This window comes from Bombus terrestris, chromosome 8, assembly GCF_910591885.1.
Source record: "Bombus terrestris chromosome 8, iyBomTerr1.2, whole genome shotgun sequence".
Taxonomy (NCBI): domain Eukaryota; kingdom Metazoa; phylum Arthropoda; class Insecta; order Hymenoptera; family Apidae; genus Bombus; species Bombus terrestris.
In genome coordinates, this window is record NC_063276.1 from 5220863 (window position 1) to 5237001 (window position 16139).

General features: G+C 32.7%; 2 protein-coding genes across 5 annotated transcripts in view; one reads left to right on the forward strand and one right to left on the reverse strand.

Moving 5' to 3' along the window:
* Positions 1-16139, forward strand: part of LOC100643938 (Kv channel-interacting protein 1) — a 29499-nt gene that overhangs the window by 6856 nt on the left and 6504 nt on the right. For both annotated transcript variants that reach the window (XM_012311159.3, XM_012311158.3), the window contains exons 2-6: positions 971-1334; positions 14607-14676; positions 14753-14823; positions 15072-15344; positions 15816-16111. In XM_012311159.3, the coding sequence (XP_012166549.1) occupies positions 1170-1334; positions 14607-14676; positions 14753-14823; positions 15072-15344; positions 15816-15863 (627 nt within the window). In that variant the 5' untranslated portion in view covers positions 971-1169 and the 3' untranslated portion in view covers positions 15864-16111. The remainder of the gene's footprint in view (positions 1-970; positions 1335-14606; positions 14677-14752; positions 14824-15071; positions 15345-15815; positions 16112-16139) is intronic.
* Positions 9318-14599, reverse strand: LOC100648787 (dynein regulatory complex subunit 5). Of its 3 annotated transcripts, XR_007225007.1 has the most exons (10): positions 14322-14599; positions 13734-14006; positions 13001-13192; positions 12459-12626; positions 12230-12368; positions 11635-11869; positions 10725-10880; positions 10381-10495; positions 9800-10321; positions 9318-9733 (listed from the first exon to the last, which is right to left on the reverse strand). XR_007225007.1 is itself a non-coding variant. In XM_012311157.3 (9 exons), the coding sequence occupies exons 1-9, from the start codon at positions 14366-14368 to the stop codon at positions 10234-10236; spliced, it is 1413 nt and encodes a 470-aa protein (XP_012166547.1). In that variant the 5' UTR covers positions 14369-14599; the 3' UTR covers positions 9318-10233. The 3 variants fall into 3 exon arrangements, 2 of the variants coding, with proteins under 2 accessions (XP_012166547.1, XP_048264198.1); XM_012311157.3 differs by having other exon boundaries at positions 9318-10321; XM_048408241.1 differs by lacking the exon at positions 13001-13192 and having other exon boundaries at positions 9318-10321.

Sequence of the window (16139 nt, forward strand, 5' to 3'; positions counted from 1 at the left end):
ATGGAAACGTATGAGATATTTATAGCAAGTTGTGGGTTTTCTTTTCAAATTTTATGCATTCTTTCTTTTAGTGCTTTAAAAGCAGAGGTCTTTGGGAAGAATGGAAGAAAAAAGTTCTTTAGTATTTTGCTGTTAAAATTTTAGGTTTACGAATTGAGGAACATTTAAGATTGATGGGCGCGTGAGGACCGAAATTCGAACTTCGCGCGTCGAAAGTCAGGACGCAAAAGTTTTAATTGCTTGTATTTTAAAAACGAAGTATCGGAAAACAAAATGTTAAAAGATTTTTCGATTTCTTTTAATATAAGGAATTAATATAAATACCAATAATGCAGGAATTGATAGTTTATATATTCTGGAATGTTTAAATTTCTGTTGTGGCAAATAGCTTTACCTATGCCTATTCAAGATCATTTTAAGTTCTGATAAAATTTTAAAAAATTTGATACTTAGCTTTCTGGAGGTTTTATTGATCTTAAGCCTGACCAATGATTTACCTTATCTACTTTCAAACTTAAAGTTGAATCTCCTTTTTTGTCGTTCAATCCCTTATCGATCAAATTGTCACTATTACGTCATATTAATTGGATTTTTAAAGTAGATACAATTTACGAACACGCAATTATCTTCACTGATTTATTCTTATACAGTGACGGCCAAAATTTTTTGATTGTATTTCAAACGCAGAAAATTTAATTGTTCTGTACTTTATAAGCCACTCCACGTTCTATAAGTATACTTTTTAAAAACTCATTATTTTAACAATATAATAAATTTACTTTGTGGTTAGACATTTTTGTATTGGAATGTTTTATGTTAATTTAATTATATTTAATAATGTATATAACAGTCATTATAAACTATTATATTACTGATTATCACATTAATGGTAAAAAATTTATAAGCAAACAATCTAAGATTATTAAAATATAATTACTATTTGAATTAACTTAAAAATATCATTTTTCAGACACTGGTCTAGCACTGTTCCTTCAATCTTTCTTTTAACTATTAAAAACTGGAAATATAGGCAAGAGGGCAAAGCAAAATAACGAATGGAGAAGGATGAAGTAATCGTGGTGTGACCTTGAACGAATCAAGAGGAGGACATCTGATAAATTGAAAAACAAAAGAATTTCGTCGGACAAGAAACGTTGAGCTGATCACAAATGGCCACGCCGCCGGATTCGCCAGGACCGGAAGAGGCTCTGTTTGATTTCGAAAGCACACGAACCAGGCAACAAACCACCAGACCTGTCGCCCTCGAGGAACTGCTTCGACAGACCAAATTCTCCAGACAAGAAATACGAGTGATGTACCGTGGCTTCAAGCAGGTAAGCCACGTTGAATCTGAAAATACAGCCGATGATACAGAATTGCGGTTCCTGGAACAATAAGTAGAGCCGTGAGTCACTCTTGGATGGTCTGGCCACTTTAATCCCCCGAGGACATTCCCAGTTAAAATTTCGTTTCTAAGCAATGAGAAGATGTTTTAAATGAGGGTTTAATTGAATGTAATTAGTTAGATCTGGATTTTTTAAAATTTGTATTTAACATAAGCACTTGTTTAAAATTCATATTCTATTAGGCACGTAGAGGTGAATTAATCTCACCAGTTCGAGTATTTTTATTAATAATTTCAGTATAATTACATACTAACATTTGAAATTTTTCCGTTTCTGTCTCTACAAATTCTTTTAATTCTAATATTATTTAGATATTCAAAGCCAAATTAATTTAACCAACTGAAGTTTCATTTCTGTGCAATAATTTTAAAACGTAATTTTGAACTAGAGTTTAATTACGTGTAATTGGTGATGTTTCTACATTAAAATAATGAATAATTTATATATTAAAATGATTGATCAAATTAATCTGATTCTGAATTTTTAATGAAATATAAATTCCAAATATATTTTATATAAATTACTTCATTATCTTCTATAATATAAAATACAAAATTCTATGAAGCGCTTTATCATCAGTTTCTCATTCAGGTTGTTCCAAGAATCACAACTCTCTGTACCTCTCCTCAAAGTTAGTTATCTCTCATAGTCATTAACTTGCTATCAGCCTGCAACACGATACTGCATTAATGAATTCGTTTTATAAAATCTAAGTAATCCGAAACCTATCATGTATAATTACTTCTCACGAAAGAAAATTTCATATAAGAATAATCTTTCATGAAACGTTGAATAAGATCGTTCAGTTCTTGATTAAGTTAGTCTTTTTGTAAAATTAGTTATAATTCGTAACAATGATTGTACTTTGTCAACCAGTCGGCTGGTGCGTGTTCCTGGCTTGCCATCAATTTTCGTCATAATTTTATTTGCTATGAATATTCATGAGGGGACGGAAATGTCGCTACGGAATTTTATTTTGAATATCCCCCTCTCCCCTTACGTTGTGCGTACAATGTTCATCTAGAAATATTCTTTGGCGAATTAACAATCATTTCTTATGCGTTATTACCATTATCTAGTACAATTATTTACCAACTAATAATATTATTGAATTGGCAAATTACTAGTTGTAGATTATACATTTCTTCTTTATAAATTTATAATATTATGATAAATAGGATCTTTCGCCTAGTAAAATTTACATAATTTCGTAAACTTTAGATATACGATTTTATGTGTTTTATTAGCAAGCTTATTTCCACTATGCAAGGAAATTTGTTAATGCTGATAAACTATAATTTGTAACTTGGAAACTTTCATTGATAATATTGGCTCATAATTGTGCAACAGCGCCCAGACTGTGATAATGTTAATGAAAAATAATAAATAACGCTAAAATTTCTGATATATTATAGTTCGAGATAGATTTTAATAAATCTATTTAGACGCGTCTGACAATAAATAAAAGAAAGTAATTCCATCGTTCAAATGTTGGTTTTTAAACGCGAAAGAAATAAAATGCAACGTAAAAGAGGTTAGTAGAAAAAGGTGAATTTGAGGGATTTTTGTAAAATGAATTCTGTCCAACTTCCTGAATCACGTTTTTAAACTTAGAGATTGCGTTCCTTTTTGTGCTTGGACATAACTTCGAGTTTCATATAAAAACATGTAATTTTTTACCGCTCTCTGTAGTTATATTCAGATGAGAGGAAGCTAGAGATTATGGTCTATCCCAGTTCTTTGGACGAGCCTGCGTGGAAAGGTTTGTGATGTACAAGGTCATTCTTTGATGATGGACGAATTTCTCTGACAGTGCAATAGAATGTCGAAGAATTTAGAATAAACAATTTTTAGAAAATAATTACTCCTTCATTCTTAAAATTTCTTGTATTTTTGGTATCAAGTACAAACAATACATACTTTCAACATTTCATAAGAAATAAATAATAATATCGCGTATGTTGAAATGTTCATAGCTTGTAAAATAAGAAAGAAATTGGGGGAATGACATTCAAACGCAATTTACATACAAACATGTAATAATTGCAACAATATCGCTACGATGATTAATTTATAATTGCAAGTGTGTAAAGTTATAAAATCGCCTAAAGTACCTTATTTCTCTTTCATATAATACATGCAGTAAAGATTCAATTTTAATCAAACTATCACCATATGAGTACACGTAATGCCAGCGATTTTCATGACGAATATGACCTTGATGTTGCAAAGGAGAAATTTCGATTTTTGCGACAAATGAGTTTTCGAGGCTTAGGAGGGGAAAGTAACGTGCCACGCCAATCCCGTGTCACTCATAAAATATTTACGTAGCGTTTAGAGGGTAATAGAGACGGTAGTTGTACCTCCTCGAGTTTCCTTCAAGGTTGATGTTGTTTCTACGTAAATGTCATAGGTGTACGCTCTAGCATGTCAATACGGTAGTTCAAAACGTTTGTTGTTCTAATTTTATGCTTTAGATCCGATCTAATCCTTTTTTTAAATAAAACACGAAATTTAATTGAAAATTTCAGTTGATCCTTGATTAGTAATTTAATTGATGAAATTCATTCACGGGAAGTTTAAATTAAAGACTATACTTCGAACTTCAGTTATATTTGTACCATTTTAAATTAAATACAATTATACAATTATAGTTATATCACACATATTAAAATTACGGTATTACAAATTTAAAAAATTATTTAATATATGTTATAATTAATCTTTAATTATAATATATGTGAAAATCGATTTGTGGTATTATTAGTGTAACGTCAAACCTTTAAGGGACGGTAAAGTTAATTAAGTTTAAAAGAAATAGTACTTTGTGCCTGGTAATAGTACTTAGTGTTTGGTATTTTATTTTCGACTAATATTTCGTTTAAGTGTTCCAAGTTACTTAACTGCGTTTTCCTCCATTGAGGATGTAACTATCCGCAGACAAACGAGTTCGGAACTGTAGCAGAACCACCTGTACGTTTCACGGTAATTTGTCGAGTTTAGAACTTTCTATTCTTTAACCAGGATTTACCTACATTGCACGATGTCTGTCTCATTTGGGCAAACCGAATACATACGTTGTACTTGGTACTTTTGTTTAAAGAAACATTTTCTTTGGTCTACCACTATGTTAACCGTATTGCGAGTTAACACTGACCTTACCCGGTCAAATGAGCGGTTTCAAAATTTAATTTAAAATTGTACATTTATTGTTATTTCTTTTGTTCGTCTAACTTTATGTAAACTCTTATATTATCCGATTAATCAATTTCTTAATTTATGTTGAAGTACGTATCACAAACTTTTTTGACTGTCTCTGCAATAACAGTTTCAATAAAATATCTACCATTTTTTCTGCCTGATAGTTTTTATACATTAACAATGTTTCTTTGTTCAATTAACGACAGATAAAAGTCGGCTGCAATCCAAACGTTTCACTTTTTGATAGCTATCGATATAGATAACTGGCACGAGGTAGACAACGAAGAGATGGCTTATTGTCTGACGTAGTCGATATTATTCAAGCACCGTCGCGAATCTCTATTTTAACACGTTTCCACGTGGTTTAGTTTGTACTAGCATAATCGACTTTCTGAAGCGACAAAAAATTTCCCTTTGTATCGTAACGATATGACAGCACATATATATATTTGAAATAAAACATTTCGAAAGAATGGACATGTTCGATCGATTGATTAATCGACGTTGTTTCTGGTTGTATCATAAATGTTGTAAGATGACGTATTCACTATCGTTCAAAAATATATGTACATACATATGTTGTGTGTATATATATGTACAACATATTGTTTATTGTATATCGTACATCATGTTATACATATACATATATTTATATATATTTGCTTACTTTTGACAAGATATACAATGAATTGAAAGAATATTGATGGAAAAAATATTGATTACTTAGAGATTTTTATAATTCTGTAGTATCGATAGTAGATTGTAAAATATTTTATTACTAGATACATCTTTTAATAAGTATAGTTAGTTTATGATCTGTTAATTCCATAAAAAGATAATGTCGCTCCTAATTGTCAATTTATCATTAATTTGTATACTTTGATCAAACTGAAGTACTATTACAAATGAACTAAAGCTTCTGAAAAATTTTGAACGGTAGTGTACGTATAAAACGCTTTTGGGACTGGTATACTGATGATCAAAGTCGTGAATACACGATGTGATAGTTTTGTCACAAAATGTGTGACTTTTAACTGCAGTTTTTTCCCGGCTAAACACACGTATACTAGATATCGACCGGCGTATTATGCTTTTGCCAGCCTAAAAGTGTGTCACGACGATTACTATTTCGCGAGATACCAATGAGTTTTCGAAATTCTGCTGGAAGGTTTCGAACTGACAAATGGATCTACCTTCAATCGATCATTTTACTGAAAAGAATGAAATAAGAGAGATATTAAAATTTCGACCATTTGGTTTTTCTTTTTAACTGGCATTATTTTCAAAGATATTATTCTTTTATATTATTTAAATATTAAGTACTGTTTCTGACTTCAAACAACAGGTTCCCTGGTAAGATTGTCTCTAACATTCGTTTTTATTATTCTTTTATAAAATGTGTTTCAAAGTAACAGTTGAATTATAAGATGTCATTAATTATAATCACATCTTTTACTTATCCTCTAAAGCATCTTTTATAGGTCATTTACGAAATAATCTTCAAAAATATTCTTCCCCTATATTATAAAAGTATTTATACTCCTTTTCTGCTTTAAACAATAAATTATCTGATAAAATTGTCTCCAGTGCACTCGTATATCATTATTATTTTTAAAAAGGGATTTTAAAAGGGAAATTTCCTGCGGTTGTTTTAATCTGATGATATTAAAGGGTATTTAGACGTACAGCGGCTACAAACAATATTTACTTACCATTCATTTATCGCAGCATTTACATACTAATTACTTAGGTTCAAGTATACTTTTCGTATCATTTAATAGTACATATGTACTTTCGTATGATTACAAAAATTTGATACTGTAAAGATGAAATATATAGAACCTAATAAAAAGATTGCTTTATTGCAAAATAAGGATATGTGACGATACCTTTTATAGCCACTGTATTTTTCTGAATGAAAAAATGTATTCAATTGAAATGTAAAAGGCAAAGAGAGTTGAAGAGAATTTATTTATGTTTCTGACCAGCCTCTGAAAGGATCGAAAGGTTGAATATCGTAAGTACTTTCGTCGCACAGCCACTCGTCGACGAGCACTTGCACGTTACGTAGAAAAAGCCCCGAGCCTTGGAACGTTTTGTGTGTATGGGCGAAAAAAGCGTCGGATTTTTCGAGAGTTCCTTAGGTGTTTTAATTGCGCTATTTCGCCACTGTACGCTCTCCACTTGAGCCTTTAAGACTGGCAATTGTGTCAAGAGCATGCGTTTGCACGACGATGAAAATGTACGGTGCTAAGTATCGCGGGTATGTTTATGGTATTTTTTATCCGAATAGGTAATGTCTAAAAAACATTGAATTCTCGAAATGAAAGAAATTTATCGCTAAAATTACCAAATCAATTGAGAATCACAACAAAGAAACACGATATGTATATAGTAGAAGGTTAACGGACTTTAGAGGATTAATTTGTGACATTCTTCATACTTCATTTATTATCAGAAGGAATCAGAAGTTTGGCTGGAAGAAGCTGTTACCTATATTACACAACCTGTATATAATATCTATTATTAAATCAAACTTTTGTTTCAATTACCCTTTGTTATGAAAAGGTGCCATAAATATAACGTTTAGTATTAAGTAAAACTTCTATTTCAATTATTATTTATGGAAAAGAAAAGACATGATAACAATGTTAACTTTCTAAACGCTGCTCTATACAGAAACAAAATATTCAAATGTAATCTTGCGGACAGAATCTACCGCGAAGCGTCGAATTTATTCTCCTCCATGGCATTGATATATGGTTAGGCAGCAAACAAGTCCGATATCCTCTATTCTGTGGCCTCTTTGTCACAACTATCGAGGAGGCACAACGTAGCCTCATTGTTTCCCTTGTTCTTTCTCTCGATCTTAAGTCTAGAGTATAGAAGTCTTTTTTTTCCTTTTTCTTTTTTTTTCAATGAAAGCGTAAAGGTTAGGCGAGCGTTAGCACGTTCGTCCTATTGAACTCGATTCTATTTAAGGGAAGTATGGCGGGAGTAAGCGTGTGTGTCGGTATCTAGTGGCAATCGAAGAAGGCCGACCACCAGAGGCCGCGTCGAGGCCGGAACCTTGACGTTTAGGAAAATTGCGAGGATTTAGGCCTACGTATGTATATAATAGCCGCACACGCACGAAGGTCGATAGGATAGCTGAACTTTTCAGCAAATTGTCGCCTTCTAATTCGGATGAACCTTCGAACTTTCACGCATCCCTCTGACCTATTCCAATTACCTTGTGTCATTGGATAAGCAACCTTTGCTTCTCCTACGAGAAGTAAATTTATGCTTTTCTTTTATCGATAGTTTACTTTTGTAACGACTGCACGGTACTGAATATAATATAAAAGAAGATGTATTATCACTACCGTACAATACAGTGTTTTAGTAGATGAGTTTAACACATTCACGAGCAGTAGTTTCATTAAAAATGCTATACTAAAGTAAAGTTATAAGGTACTGCAGAAGTCATTGAAGTCATTATAAGAAAGTCTATCTTTTATGATAATTTTAAAGCAAATGAAATCTCAATCTGAAGTAAGAATTGTATAAGTAACTTATAGATAGATGAAAAAATATGATTTTATTTAAAATTGTTCATCTCGTTCACAAAATCATTAGAACTTCCTCTTCCTAATTTGTTATCTCTATTATTACAAAACAGTGCCGTAAGTACAGGTTAACGAGAACTATAAGTTGAGTGGTACTTCAATGAAGAATCCAACTACAATTTCTAGGGCCCGCTAAGTCTCTTTTCAATTCAGTTCGTTCAGTTCGTTTCGCGGTGTATCTATGTAGCTCTATTCGTGAACTGTTGAACCTCTGTTCTATTTACCATACAAGCATTACGATTATTATATCTTTGACGACATTTACATTATATTATATTTCAATCTCAATTGGATTAACCGCTCCAATTGCAGTTCACGTGTCGACTGAAATTCTAATGAGGTGAAGTCCGACGTAATTTTCTGAGCGAATAGAATTCAGTGACAATGTTCCATGTAATTGAAGTGTACCTCCATAATTTACTTTCTCAAATGCAAATATAGGTCGGCCACGAACACCTTTCGCGTATTGTGTAAACTAATCACTCAGGACATATTTACATAATTACATTTATGTTTAACATTATTATTTATATTAATTGTTTAATTATTATTTATAGTATTTTATTAAAATATTAACCCTTATTTTGGAGTGTGCATCTTTTAATGTTATATTAATGATACTGCTAAAGGGATTTTTTTATTTTTTTGATTTTCATAGTGTTTCTATTCAATTTATGTAACATCAATCGAGAGATTAGGCCCTGCATTATATTCGCTATCTTATCATACCGATTAAACTGTCGGAAATACGGAAACTTTCGTTGTAAATGTCATATTAAAAAACGAAAATCGATTTCTGACGTTGGAATCTCGTAATGGATGGTTGTTTTCTATAGGATGCAACGGAGGATGTTCGTTTTTGGCGAACATATGTAGGTATGATTCCGAGGAAACTATAAAACCTAACCTCCAGGGAGTCGATAAAACTTTATGGGCTCGATCGTTCGAAAAGATATCGTGTAAGATTTCATGGGAAACATTTTCGTACAAAGCAGGTAGTCATTTTAAATATTGTGACGTTATGCATCTAATATGAACCTTTGGTTTTTTAATTTAATTAGAAATATTTTTTAGGAGGAATTTTAATTAAATAAATTTATTCTAAAATTTTGTATCAACAGTTTACTATATATTCTATTACACGAATATACTCGCTATATTAAACATTTCTCTAAGATAAACTTTTTTTATCTGTTAAAATGGGAATAAGATTGAAATATAAAAATTAAAGAGTGGCAACGGGGTTAAATCTGCTTCCTTCAGAAATAGAAACGGTGCGGAGAAATATCCCTAGGAATACACGAACGAAACTGGACCTTCTGTTTTTTCCTGCATCCGTTCGTCTTAATAATGGAAAAAGTCTTAGCTCTGGCCTACTTTCGCCGCAATTTACCGTGTTCACGGCTCTCGCATAACTTCCTCCAAGTAGCTACACGCTCGTTCCGCTGTTCTTTTGTTGCCAACTCTTTCGTTAGCCCTTCTCCATCACGATGGTTATTCTTGCCGTGCTTCCTCCAGCTACAACCGAAAATCCGGATACAATGCAAACATTATCGTCGAATATTATGCAAAAATGGTAATTACTTTGCCAGCATTAAGATTCCTGTGCTTCCCTTAATTGCTTTTAAGTAATTAGTTCCGAGTTTAATATTTTCGTGAATAATAACGCTACAGAACATAGAATCTTGAGGATAGAAATGTAAAATAGAAGCTTGAATTCTTTCTTCTTTTGATTTTATATTTTTCATGTAAGGTCACGAACCTTTTATTCTGTTCTTTTTATATTTTCTCTCTTTTATGTAGGTTTACGCTTCCTTATTCTTTTCTGAAATATTCTTTATAAATTCAAATTAGAAGAATGTCTTACTCCTTTTATATATTTGTTTTGTATTCGTTCTTTTTGTTAATTTTTAAATTATGAAATCTGATTAATTGAATTCAATAAAAATTTTGTCATTCGTATCTTTATTTTATTGATTCCATCATATGATTTATGTTCAGTATGTTTTGCTGGTAATTTATTCTGAAACGAAGGAATCAATGGAGATTTTCTGTGATTTCTCAAGCATCCGCTTCGTTTCTTCTTTTCTTTTCCTCTGTTTATTTCTGAAAAGTAAGGAAAGCCTGTGAAATATCGTTCACCGAAATACATTGCTTTTCCTTACCTGAGTACACTCTCGTGGATAGAGTATTCTGATTGTCTGGAGAAATTGCACATTCGAGCTTCGAATCCCACTACAAATGGGGCGTTTCTCAACGCTGCTTCAAATGAATCCCCAACTACATAAAATCACACCATATTAAATTCTTTATATGCACCTTCTCCAATTATATTTATATTTCATTGTATTCGGTATACAAATGTTACACCTCTTATTTTAAGATTTATAAAAGATAAATTAAAATTACTTTAAATTATTGAATTATAGAATTTTTGAAATCCTACTCTAGAAAATATAAAGAAATATAAAAAAGAGAAAGAAAATTTTATTATTCTTTTTTATCTTACTTGCTTCGTTAAAATCATTGTTCGACAAATTAAGATTCAAACTTTTGAGCTTTATGGAACCGGAAGTCAATACTTCGGCAAGTGCTGCACCTCCAGCAGCCTCTATTCCGCAAGCACTCACGTCGAGAACTTCCAAACTTTCGCTTCTTAACAGATCTAAAACAAACACAGACAATGAACTCTCGGAATGCAATTTCCACGTGTTCTTTGTCTAGAATCCGATCATTTCGTTTTCGAGGAAGTTGTAAAGACTTCTAAATAGGGAACTACATATATACATATAATGAGTTAAAAATAATTCTGTAACTTAATCATGATATTTACAATTTCTTTTCAAATATCAAATCACGATATTTCTTCTTTTTTATTAGTATTTCAATCTTAATTCATTTAAACGAGATGAACAAAGAATAATGTTGCACTTTGTTTATTAATAATAAGATAAGATAATTATTATCTCTCTCTAATAATTATTATCGATTAATAAATATTATCTCCATAATCTTTTAATGTCAGTTTTCCCGTTAAATAGAATACACGGCGAAAATATTTCGAAATTCATCCGAAATAATTGTTACCAATTAATAAATAATTCATTGTCATATATCAATTTTATGACAACATTTTTCTGCAAAAATGTAATTTTATATGTTTAAGAAACGATATTGCAAAGTTCTATAGTTTAACATATAAATCACGGGATAGTGTCCATTCGGGCAGATTCAGCAAAAGTCAAACAGGAATCCGGTGTAATTTCCGAGCGGAACACGCTGGAGATTAACGGGACGGAAGTCGAGCACGGTGTTTGTTCTACGAGATACAATCGCCGTCATGGCTTCGATACGGTAACCAGTATAAATATTGACTCATAAGAGGATAAAGTTAGTAACTTAATACTTTGTACACTTACAGGCACACACATGAAACATCCCGTTGTCTAGCAAAGAATTTAGCCTCAAATTCAAATGCTGTAGTGTTGTGTGCTCCGCCTTTAGCAGCCCATAGATTATACCAGCCACTCCATCCGGTCCTATATCATTGTTTGCTAAATGCAGTATTTTCAAGTTCCTGTGCGAGAGGTATTCACCAACTGCCTTTGCTCCTTTGTCTGCCAGTTTACAATGAGAAAAGTCTAATTCTTCTATCTGAATTGAAAAAGAATTTGATATTAACAGCACAGTATTATAAGAATGATCAATAAACAATATTATAGAAAATACGTTCTTACTTTCAGATTGTTATTGAATAATAGGACACTGAAGAAATAGAAAAAGAGAATACTAAGTATTAAAAAACAAAGTGAGTTTAATCAAATTGAAATTTAAATGACTGGAAAAATTAGACAATAGAAAAATTAAGAGACTCAAAGTTTGTAAAATTAAGAATTTGAGATATTAAAAGATTGGGCAATTAAGAGATATAAGATGTTGGAAAATTAGAGGATCAAGGAATTGAAAAATTGTACGATATGAAAATTTTTTGTAAGCCTTTGTGACGCTACTAACACTATCGTTCTCCAGCACACCTTGAAGAAGAGCTGCTACACGTGGTTGATCCAAATTGCTTCTAGTCAAAGTAAATTTCTTCAATTTCGGGCAAGCTTTAATCCCACGACCAAGACCAAAGCAATCTTCAATGGATATCCTTTATTGTTATTTTTATCTTTTTAATGTACATAAATCAGACTTGAAGAAATAGTAGAGTATTAAACTGTAACCTGGAAAAGCAACTTACTCGAAGTCTCGCCACTCGAAACCGTCGTTCATGTAAACCAGCCCGAAATTAATTCGAAGCTCAGTAAGATGAGGGAATTGTGGCAGAATAAACTCCAACGGGATGTGATGGACGAATGCTTCCTCTGCTAGACACGGATCTTCTTCGTTTAGAGATATCTTATCCTTCCTGTGAATGTGAACAGATTTCGTGCAAATAAGTAGTACTGTACTATGTACAATGATTATGTAAGGTGAAGGCTTATACGACAGATTCAAGGAGAAAGATTTCAATTTTTGAAAGTCTATTGGTAGCTACCTTTTGTAAATTTCTTTTGGATTCGGATTTTTTCCTCTATGTTTCGAATAACTATTGTTATATTGAGATAGTTTAGATTCGTAATTAAATTATTTTGTATAAATAAATTATTTTTAGAATTGTTATTATTACGTTTAAACAATTTAAATATAGGATTGTTGTTGCATTGTATGTTTAGAATAGTTATATCGAAAGTTTACATTCTTTTAGAATATATTATATCTTATTTATTTAAAAAGATTTACTTTGTTGGCAGTAAAGAACGTAGCTCTATTGTGTGCACATAATCACGCACAAGATCGATCATCTTTTCACAATCTTCCTTTTGGGATTCGAAGAAACTTGGCTCGAGATTCTCCAAATATTCACGAAAAGCACCTTCGCAATAACGTCGCCGCCAGGAATTGCCATGTTCAGCGCAATCGTTGTGCCCCCATCTGAAATAATTCTAGTCTCTCCCGCATTCTCACATTTGAATTTGGGGTCACGCTTTATGTAAACCAAAAACGAGTTTCTTTATGAAAATTCGATAGTTCTCGTGCTGGAAAGTGGGCGAACAGTTTCAAGAGAATGCTCGTTGAAAAACGGCCAAGAGAAATTAATGGAATTGATACTGTATAAAGTACATATACTACCGCCGGTAGTAAGCTAAAACTACTCATGGTCGGTAAATTAAACATCCATTTATGAGATTGCTTCCGTGTTTTATGCTTTTATGAAGACGCGAATAAACTCTTTTTTACGGCCTCTTTTATGGATTGCGAATTTTTTAAATTTTCTGTTTTTCTAATTTCTTGGTTTCCTGGGGTTTCACGTTTCCTTATTTTCCTTACCACTTAATTTTCTCTGTTACTCGTTCCAATTTTCTCTACTTTTTCTATTCTTACACTCTATACTTTTCATTTCAACTTTGTACTACACGATAATATAAAGAAATTTTTCCGAAGTGTTTTCAATGCTTTCGATTACGTTTTTCACCTTGCTCTCGAGCAACGTTCCCAATAATGTTCATTGTCGATTTTCCTTATAGTCAACTCGAACGGTAAATCGGTAGGCAGAATTTCCATCAGCATATTTCTATCCTCACAGGTTGGTAATTCCTCCAGTATCGGATTTTTCTTCCATACGGAGGCTATGACACGAAGGGCGAGGGTCTTTAAGCTTGGGACTCTCTCCTCGTCCCAGGAAACATCTTCCGGTCGAATTGTTCGATCGACCTCGCACGTTAACCGCGTCGTTTCTTCCGAACATCTTCCAAAAAAGATATTAATTACATATGCATCTTTTTTGGTGTTAATTATTATATATAATTATAATAAGAGTTCCGAATATCAAGTATTTGAGAAAGTTGAGAATCGAGCAGTAGAAAGTTTAAGGAATTTGGAATTTAGGACGTTGGAAACATAGGAAATCAATGATTGAAAAAGATAGAAGGTTGTTAAATTTGTAAATTCAAAAACTAGATAACTAAGAAATTAGTAAATTGAGGAATTACAGAATTACGGAGTTGGAAAAATAGCAAATTATAGGGTTTTTAACAAAATTAAAAAAATCTGGAGAACTTACCTGTAAGCTTCCAACACGTTCTTGGGTATAGTGTGCGGAATTTTCATTTTTGTTACCTCCTCTATGCATTAGATTCATAAATATGTAAACAGAAGCATCTCCCCTGGTTCATTTCCTCCATATCTCCACCATATGATAACTTGCTTCAGGCGAAACATATAATCGACGATAAAAGCTTCTATCTTCAACGAGTTAACATATTGTGCCAATTCCTTCTTTTCATATTCAATTAAACGACCTATTTTCCGACTGAAATAATATCCACCATAATAATTATATTTTCAGGAATGTCCCGAGGGTGTAGTTCACGAGGACCTGTTCAAAGATATTTATGCGAAATTCTTTCCTCATGGCAGTAAGTTTTAATTATGTCTTGCCTTGTAATTAATTATTACGAATAATTTTAATATTAATTCGTATACACGTTGCAGATTCTAGTCTTTACGCTCATTACGTGTTCAAGGCCTTTGATGTTAATTGCAATGGTGCCATGAATTTTAGGGTAATTTCAATTTTTTTTCTAACAATTCTCTTTCATTATCGGGGTTTTCCTACTTAATTTAACTTAATTTGTAATAATGCATATTTAATATCTAATTTTTTACTAATTTTCTTTTTATGCAATTCCTTTGATCTCCAAAGTTCCTAATGCATTAATTGTACTACATTTTTTCCTAATTTCCCAATCTTCGAAGGAAGAGAAAAAGAAGTAGAAAGATCCCAAACATACGACACGGTTTTTCTTCTCAGGATCTCCTGGTCATTTTATCGACTCTACTACGAGGCAGTATCTACGAGAAGTTACGATGGATCTTCAAGCTGTACGATATAAATGGCGACGGATGCATCACCAGGGGCGAGCTATGGGAAGTGGTGATTGCAGTGCATGAGCTGATGGGACGACGACATCACGCCGAGGAGGAAAGGAAAGCGAGAGAGCAGTTGGATAGGGTGTTCAAGAAGTTCGATTTAAACCAGGATGGCATAATAACGATCGAGGAATTTATGGAGAGTTGTCTGAGGGTATCGACACGTTTGCATTTTATGCATCTTTGAACAATATTGCTACTTCGTGAATAGTTTGTCGATGGCGAGAAGTTCTCGATATTGATGCATGCTATCCACTGAAGAATCAATATCTCGTGAAATCTTAACATTATAATTTGGAGTCTCTAAATCTTAACATTATAATTAGTATTATAAGACAAATAAAATTTGTTAAATGATCTGTACAATTATTATACGCGTAAGAATGGATTGAGGAAGAACATGATCATCTTCCTTCTAATCTCCAAGAAAAGAATTCATAAAACTTCAGAAATAAAAAATTGTTCACAATTCGTATCAAAATGAGACAATTCGTATGAGACAATCTCACATGACTTAAGGAGTTGAAAGAAAAAGGTATACGAAATCTAAAGTTTTATTTGTCTATCATATCGATCTCTATATTTCTCCTAATGACAATTATATTAACAAAAATGGTATGTTTAGGATGATGTGACTACACGGTCGTTGGCAAAGTTCGATTACGCGTTTTGATCTCCGGAGAAGGAAGAGCCTCCGGTGATGACCAAGACGACGCCGCCAACGCCGCTCTCTACTACGACCACCTTCTCGCAGTCCCAATCGCCCTCGCCACCACCGCCGTCCTACTCTCTGCTGCCACCTATTCCACCGCCTTTGCCTTCTCAACCACCTCCAGGTTACACCGTTCAAGATCAGGAGCTTTATATGCTCCTAGCGGCGCACTGGTGGAACCAACCGGAGGCTCCACTCTTTTGCTAAGGGTAAATTATCATATTGAACCTTCTTGTA

Coding starts and splice junctions, on each gene's coding strand:
- LOC100648787 (XM_012311157.3), bottom strand. CDS start 14,368: ATGAAAATTCCGCACACTATACCCAAGAACGTGTTGGAAGCTTACAG. Junction 12,369..12,458: donor TTCGAGTGGCGAGACTTCGA/GTAAGTTGCTTT, acceptor ATAACAATAAAG/GATATCCATTGAAGATTGCT. Junction 10,322..10,380: donor ATCCACGAGAGTGTACTCAG/GTAAGGAAAAGC, acceptor CTTACTTTTCAG/AAATAAACAGAGGAAAAGAA.